The sequence below is a fragment of the Priapulus caudatus genome, unplaced genomic scaffold (genome assembly GCF_000485595.1).
Source record: "Priapulus caudatus unplaced genomic scaffold, Priapulus_caudatus-5.0.1 Scaffold1752, whole genome shotgun sequence".
NCBI lineage: Eukaryota > Metazoa > Priapulida > Priapulimorpha > Priapulimorphida > Priapulidae > Priapulus > Priapulus caudatus.
In genome coordinates, this window is record NW_014578813.1 from 24,476 (window position 1) to 33,119 (window position 8,644).

Below are 8,644 nucleotides of genomic sequence, written 5' to 3' on the forward strand. Positions count from 1 at the left end.
TGCCTTGCAGGTGGACCGGCGCGGCTCTATGACTCTATGCTTGCAATACAAGTGTACCGGCGTGGCTCTATGACTCTATGCTTGCCTTGCAGGTGGACCGGCGCGGCTCGATGACTCTATGCTTGCCTTGTAGGCGGACCGGCGCGGCTCTATGACTCTATGCTGCCTTGCAGTGTGGACCGGCGCGGCTCTCTATGACTCTATGCTTGCCTTACAGGTGGACCGGTCGGGCTCTATGACTCTATGCTTGCCTTGTAGGCAGACCGGCGCGGCTCTATGACTCTGATGCTTGCCTTGCAGGTGGACCGGCACGGCTCTATGACTCTATGCTTGCCTTGTAAGGCGGACCGGCACGGCTCTATGACTCTATGCTTGCCTTACAGGTGGACCGGCCGGCTCGTATGACTCTATGCTTGCCTTGTAGGCAGACCGGCGCGCCTCTATGACTCTATGCTTGCCTTGCAGGTGGACCGGCACGGCTCTATGACTCTTATGCTTGCCTTGGGCGGACCGGCACGGCTCTATGACTCTATGCTTGCCTTACAGGTGGGACCGGCGCGGCCTCTTGACTCTTATGCTTGCCTTGTAGCGTGGACCGGCGCGGCTCTATGACTCTATGCTTGCCTTACAGGTGGACCGGCGCGGCTTTATGACTCTATGCTTGCCTTGTAGGTGGACCGGCGCGGCTCTATGACTCTATGCTTGCCTTGCAGGTGGACCGCCGGTCTATGACTCTATGCTTGCCTTGCAGGTGGACCGGCGCGCTCTACGCTGGTTGCAGGCTTCAGCGACGGCGTTGGTGCGCGCTCTCGCTCGTCTTCGCTGCATCGTTGTGGAGAGGACATATCGTCGCAGCAACGCCGGCAGCAGCGAGCTGGTGCTCACACAGGTGTAACAAGCCTCACAGCCGGCCGCTGTCACAGCCATCGCCCTCGATGGCCTCATCAGCGCTGCTAGCCACCGCCGTGAGTGATGGGAGGGGGGGGGAGGGAGGTGAAGATGGGTGAGAAGGATGGCGTGAGAAGGATGGCTAAACGAAAGGAAAGGGAAGAAGGGAAAGGCAGGGAAGGGGAGAGGGGATGAGTAAAAGGAAGGGGTGAGGAGGGAGGGGAGGGGAAATTAAGACGAGAGAAAGGGGACGGGAGGGTTGAGAGCGGGAAGAGGGAAGGAAGGACGAGAGAGCAGTGGGGGAGAGGAGGAGCACAGGGAAGAGGTGATGTGAGGTAGAGGCTCACAGGCCCACGCATCGTTATCTGTTATTGCGAGTAGTTATGATTGGTTGGCCACGATACGCTAAGATAGTTATGTTACTCCATGCAGGGAGCTACAACACATCTTCTTCTTCCACGTGGGAAATAATGCTCTCAGTTCCCCTGCGGCTTCATCACAGTGCCAGCTTCAGCTACCTACCTCACCTGGACACCTGCAGAGTCTGTCAGTATGCGAACATCATTGCATGCGCAGCATCCCACCACCCTGACAATCACCGGCTGCATGATTCTATCGACACGGATGCAGTGGTTAATGGATCTGTCTAGAATTTTATGATGGTATCCTTTCTTTGAGCCACACTCTCCAGTTTCCTGAAGGAAATAAATGGTTTCTTTGATTTCTCTCCAACTTGCCACAGCAACCTAAATTACTCTAACAAGGCAACACTTACCCTAACTACTAACCAATTACTTAACCACCGCCCTTCCCTAAAAAATAGTTTGACTTTCCCAAATTTTGACACTCGGATCGCGTGATCCTTGTGTTGCTCGTGCCGCCGTTTCAGTCGGACAGTCGTCTGCTCGATCAGCTGCTGTGATCGGACGCGTGGGAGCGGTGCGCACCGAAGCACGGCGACCATGACAGCAAGAAGACCTACCACATGACGAATCTCAACTCGCGAACATTCACGTTCAAGAGCGTGGAAGTATAGATCAAGGTCTGTATAGCTGCGACCCTCCAATCTAGCCCATGATGGACGTTAATATGGGGATCGCAGTCACAAAAACAATATTAGCCTTAACATGAACTTTTCTCAGAAGAACTGCCAGAAACATCGTAAAGAGTTACAAGTTTAAATTCGCCTTTTTTGCACACAGAGAGGCAGAGGACGAGAAAGAGAAAAGAAGAGGAGAAGAATAAGCGGCCAAAAGGAGGAAGGAGCGAAAGGATAAAGCGGGTTGAAGGCAAAGGCGCATGGAACACGGAAGAGAAGAGAAGGTGAAGTTATGACATGTATGTTCTTTAGGAAGCAATGCAGAAACAGTTCACATATATGTGTATAACGTGTGAGAGAGGTCTCATCTAAGCCTTCTGGAGTAGAATTCTCTCTTCTCTGCTCACTCCTCTCACCCTCTCTCGCTCTCTTTTGATATCTCCATCTTTGTCTTTATCCCTGTCTATTCATTCCCTTCGTTCCTCCTCTAGACTTCTAGAATAATAAAATTTTCACTCACGTGTCTCTCTAACTCTCTCTCTCTGTCTCTCTCTCTCTCTCTTTCTCTCTCTCTCTCTTTCCCTCTCCTCTCCTCTCTCTATATAGCGCATTCTCTGGTGTGTTGACTGTCATGTTTCTCATGTATGATGCGGGAGGCTGTTGTGTGTAGATGAGGAGGAGGAGGAAGAAGAGGGGAGGCCATTGTTCTACCCGGATGAACCCAGCCGCTACCCTGCAGGAGCTTCTACTCCAGCCACGCCGGCTTGCTTTCTGACTGTGTCTGAGCCATTGGCTGTGCGTGTTGAGCTACATGACCGCTTCATCTTCACTGCAATTACACCATTCTGCTTACTGAAAAACACGTCACATTAGTTTTCTTTTACTGGCATTCACTATTGGATAGCGCAGCAAGCAGCAGCAACTTTGTAAACAACGGCAGCAGTAGCAGCCGAGTCTAGAGCCTAGTAGTGCATGCAGCAGCCAGCAGCAGCATTGACGGTAACAGGATCTGTGTTGTGTTTCTACGGCGATGGCTAAACGATACGCCGGATATCTGTACAGGTGTGTAGCATTCATGCTGATGCAGGATGCAGAACAGCTGCCATGGACCCGGAGCTGGTCGGAGAGCCATCACTAGCTGTCCATCTAGAATGTCTGGACGCAGTAGCTGTCAACTGCATCAGCTTCAGCGTTATGATAGAGCAGACTACAGCATGTCCATGACTTGGTCACCTATGTACCGATGGCCATGGTACATGTAGCACTGTGGTCTACTATCATGGACTTCACCCAGTACTGGACGCCTATGCCTGTGATGCACATTATGCTCCTGTGGTCATCTATGTAACCTGCTTGCGTCATCTATGTACAATGTGGTCATCCATTAATTGGTCACCTTATAGTGCACATGTCTGTCACCTATGTACCTGGGCGTCATCTAGTACTGCTGGTTCATCTAATGTACCTGTGGGTATCTATGACCTGTGGTCACCTATTGTGCCTGTGCTTAGGTCATCTATGCTAACCTGTGGTCAACTATGATACATGTGCGTTCATCTATGTACCTCTGTTCATCTATGTACCTTGTGTTCATCTACCTACCTGTGTTCATCTATGCTACTTGTCGTTCACCTATGTTACCTGTGTAATTGATCTTTACCATTGGCTCATGGCATTCTCTCTTGCCTGCTGGTGTTCGCGCCGGACAGCGCCCCAGCTAGACACTGGTGATCGTGGACGGAGACTGTGTACAGTGTGTAACACAGCTGCTGACGTTGATTGCAGTGAGAACAACAGGCAGCTACTGATGGGACTCGCTAATGAGCCGTGAGGATACAGACGCTGCGAGAGGAAGCCCAGGGATTATCGTGAGTGCGACCTCCTCTTCTCTACTAAACTCACGCTGTCAAGGGGATATAACTATCAGCCTAGTGTGATCGAACAGGCTAGTTATCAGTGTGACAGTATCTTTCATCTAGGGAATTAAAAGGTCGGGAATTGAAATGTTCAGTAAATTAAAAAGAACTGTAGTAAATTAAAAAGTTCATGAAAATTGAAATGGGTCGATCAGTGAGGAGAGAATCACGTCCCAGCAGCCATGTGATTGAATCTCACACGCGTTTATTTGTTTGTTTGTTTACAGACGAGCTAGGCGTGCAGTGGACGCTGACGATGCATGACAATGGCTACGGTCACGTGACGCGCGTCCGCCACGGCTACGACGGTCGCTTCGTCGTGACGACGGGCGCCGATGGCAACGTGTTTATCTACCGCTGCATGGAGGCAGACTTGAATAGACGCGCCCCGAGCATGGTGTAAGGGAGAGGTAGGGAATAACCACCACACCGGCATGTGCGTGGTGTAAGGGAGAGGTAGGGAATAACCACCACACCGGCATGTGCGTGGTGTAAGGGAGAGGTAGGGAATAACCACCACACCGGCATGTGCGTGGTGTAAGGAATAACCACCACACCGGCATGTGCGTGGTGTAAGGGAGAGGTAAAGAATAACCACCACACCGGCATGTGCGTGGTGTAAGGGAGAGGTAAGGAATAACCACCACACCGGCATGTGCGTGGTGTATGGGATAACCACCACACCGGCATATGCGTGGTGTAAGGGAGAGGTAAGGAATAACCACCACACCGGCATGTGCGTGGTGTATGGGAGAGGTATGGAATACCGTGATGCTAACATTCGCACGCGTTTCTTCCCCCAGAAACACGTGGCAGAGAGGAAGATAGATGACATTGATGATCCTAACTACTACAGGTAACGATCAGACCGACGATGATAAATTCGGCGGCACCTGCTTCACACTGACAAGATGTGACGTCATGACAAGATTCACTCTGCACTGCTAGCAGCATGCGGGGCTGCCAGCTCACGCACTTTACCGTGCATTAATTATAGTTAAATAATTATTATTAATTGTTGTGACTAATTATCACAGCATCGAGGATGCTAAACAGAAGGCTGAGAGTGACCGATGTCTGAAGGCTTCGGAGGCAAAGAAGCAAGCATGCCGACGGAAGATCAACACGCTACGTCATCAGTTCCGCAAGCTACTGCAACATAACGACGAACTCCCTCCTCACCTACGCCTGGACAGGAAGGTAGCGTACGCGCGGACAGGAAGGTAGCGTACGCACGGACAGGAAAGTAGCGTACGCGCGGACAGGAAGGTAGCGTACGCGTGGACAGGAAGGTAGAAGGTGGACCGGCGCGGCTCTATGACTCTATGCTTGCCTTGCAGGTGGACCGGCGCGGCTCTACGCTGGTTGCAGGCTTCAGCGACGGCGTGGTGCGTGTGCTGAGTCTCGTGCAGCGTGTGGAGCAGGACATATCGTCGCAGCAACGCGGCAGCAGCGAGCTGGTGCTCACACAGGTGTACAAGCCTCACAGCGGCCGTGTCACAGCCATCGCCCTCGATGCCTCATCCAGCCTGCTAGCCACCGCCGTGAGTGATGGGAGGGGGGGGGAGGGGAGTGAAGATGGGTGAGAAGGATGGGTGAGAAGGATGGGTAAACGAAAGGAAAGGGAGAAGGGAAAGGACAGGGAAGGGGAGAGGGGATGAGTAAAAGGAAGGGGAGGAGGAGGGGAGGGGAAATAAGACGAGGAAAGGGGAGGGGAGGGTGAGAGGGAAGAGGGAAGGAAGGAACCGAGAGAGCAGTGGGGGAGAGGAGGAGCACAGGGAAGAGGTGATGTAGAGGTAGAGGCTCACAGGCACGCATCGTTATCTGTTATTGCAGTAGTTATGATTTGTTGCACGATACGCTAGATAGTTATGTTACTCCATGCAGGGAGCTGACAACACCATCTTCTTCTTCCACGTGGGAAATAATGCTCTCAGTCCCCTGGGCTTCATCACAGTGCCAGCTTCAGCTACCTACCTCACCTGGACACCTGCAGAGTCTGTAAGTATGCGAACATCATTGCATGCGCAGCATCCCACCACCCTGACAATCACCGGCTGCATGATTCTATCGACACGGATGCAGTGGCTTAATGGATCTGTCTAGAATTTTATGATGGTATCCTTTCTTTGAGACCCCACACTCTCCAGTTTCCTGAAGGAAATAATGTTTCTTTGATTTCTCTCCAACTTGCCACAGCAACCTAAATTACTCTAACAAGGCAACACTTACCCTAACTACTAACCAATTACTTACCCACCGCCCTTCCCTAAAAATAGTTTGACTTTCCCAAATTTGACACTCGGATCGGTGATCGTTGATTGTGCGTTGCCGCGTTTCAGTCGGACAGTCGTCTGCTGATCAGCTGCTGTGATGGACGCGTGGTGGAGGTGGCAGCACCGAAGCACGGCGACCATGACAGCAAGAAGACCTACCACATGACGAATCTCAACTCGCGAACATTCACGTTCAAGAGCGTGAAGTCTAAGATCAAGGTCTGTATAGCTGCGACCCTCCAATCTAGCCCATGATGGACGTTAATATGGGGATCGCAGTCAAAAACAATATTAGCCTTAACATGAACTTTTCTCAGAAGAACTGCCAGAAACATCGTAAAGTTACAAGTTTAAATTCCCCTTTTTTGCACACAGAGAGCAGAGGAGAGAAAGAGAAAAGAAGAGGAGAAGAATAAGCGGCAAAAGGAGAAGGAGGAAAGGATAAAGCGGTTGAAGGCAAAGGGCATGGAACCCGAAGAGGAAGAAGAAGGTGAAGTTATGACATGTATGTTCTTTAGGAAGCAATGCAGCAACAGTTCACATATATGTGTATAACGTGTGGAGAAGTCTCATCTAAGCCTTCTGGAGTAGAATTCTCTCTCTCTCTCACTCCTCTCCACCCTCTCTCGCTCTCTTTGATATCTCCATCTTTGTCTTTATCCCTGTCTATCATTCCCTTCGTTCCTCCTCTAAGACTTCTAGAATATAAAATTTTCACTCACTGTCTCTCTAACTCTCTCTCTCTGTCTCTCTCTCTCTCTCTTTCTCTCTCTCTCTCTTTCCCTCTCCTCTCCTCTCTCTATATAGCATTCTCTGTGTGTGTGACTGTATGTTCTCATGTATGATGCGGGGGCTGTTGTGTGTAGATGAGGAGGAGGAGGAAGAAGAGGAGCCATTGTTCTACCCGGATGAACCCAGCGCTATCCTGCAGGGCTTCTACTCCAGCACGCCCGGCATGTTCTGGTTGACCATGGTGCGTGTTGAGCTACATGACCGTTCATCTCACTGCAATTACACCATTCTCTACTGAAAAACACGTCACATGTTTTCTTACTGGCATTACTATTGGAATAGCAGCAGCAGCAGCAGCAACTTTAGTAACAACGGCAGCAGTAGCAGCAGTAGCAGCACTAGTAGTAGCAGCAGCAGCAGCAGCAGCATTGACGGTAACAGATCTTGTGTGTTTTCTACAGGATGGCTACGATACCGGATATCTGTACAGGTGTAGATTCATGGATGAGGAGCAAACAGCTGCCATGGACCCGGAGCTGGTCGGAGAGCCATCACTAGCTGTCCATCTAGAATGTCTGGACTCAGTAGCTGTCAACTGCATCAGCTTCAGGTATGATAGAGCAGGACTACAGCATGGTCACCTATGTACCTGTGGTCACCTATGTACATGTGGTCATCTATGTACATGTGTCACCTATGTACCTGTGGTCACCTATGTACCTGTGATCACATATGTACCTGTGGTCATCTATGTACCTGTGGTCATCTATGTACATGTGGTCACCTATGTACATGTGGTCACCTATGTACCTGTGGTCATTCATAGGTGACCACAGGTACATAGGTGACCACAGGTACATAGATTACCACATGTACATAGATGACCACAGGTACATAGGTGACCACAGGTACATAGGTGACACAGGTACATAGATGACCACAGATACATAGGTGACCACAGGTACATAGGTGACCACAGGTACATAGATGACCACATGTACATAGATGACCACAGGTACATAGGTGACCACAGGTACATAGGTGACCACAGATACATAGATGACCACAGGTACATAGGTGACCACAGGTACATAGGTGACCACAGGTACATAGGTGACACATGTACATAGATGACACAGGTACATAGATGACCACAGGTACATAGGTGACCACAGGTACATAGACATGTGGTCACCTATGTACCTGTGGTCATCTATGTACCTGTGGTCATCTATGTACCTGTGGTCACCTATGAACATGTGGTCATCTATGTACCTGTGGTCACCTATGTACCTGTGGTCACCTATGTACCTGTGGTCATCTATGTACATGTGGTAATCTATGTACCTGTGGTCACCTATGAACATGTGGTCACCTATGTACCTGTGGTCACCTATGTACCTGTGGTCATCTATGTACATGTGGTAATCTATGTACCTGTGGTCACCTATGTACCTGTGGTCATCTATGTACCTGTGTCATCTATGTACATGTGTCACCTATGTGCCTGTGGTCACCTATGTACCTGTGTCATCTATGTACCTGTGTTCATCTATGTACATGTGGTCATCTATGTACCTGTGGTCACCTATGTACCTGTGGTCATCTATGTACCTGTGGTCACCTATGTACATGTGGTCATCTATGTACCTCTGTCATCTATGTACCTGTGTTCATCTATGTACCTGTGTTCATCTATGTACTTGTGTCACCTATGTACCTGTGGTCATCTATGTACCTCTGTCATCTATGTACCTGTGTTCATCTATGTACCTGTGTTCATCTATGTGCTT

At 50.0% G+C, this 8,644-nt stretch overlaps 1 protein-coding gene across 1 annotated transcript in view; it reads left to right on the forward strand.

Moving 5' to 3' along the window:
- The window catches only part of LOC106817518, a 47,783-nt gene that overhangs the window by 18,570 nt on the left and 20,569 nt on the right, over positions 1–8,644 (forward strand). Inside the window, exons 12-18 of the mRNA XM_014822187.1 lie at positions 5,184–5,387; positions 5,731–5,844; positions 6,186–6,338; positions 6,495–6,609; positions 6,986–7,092; positions 7,313–7,461; positions 7,777–7,956. Coding sequence (XP_014677673.1) covers positions 5,184–5,387; positions 5,731–5,844; positions 6,186–6,338; positions 6,495–6,609; positions 6,986–7,092; positions 7,313–7,461; positions 7,777–7,956 — 1,022 coding nt within the window. The remainder of the gene's footprint in view (positions 1–5,183; positions 5,388–5,730; positions 5,845–6,185; positions 6,339–6,494; positions 6,610–6,985; positions 7,093–7,312; positions 7,462–7,776; positions 7,957–8,644) is intronic.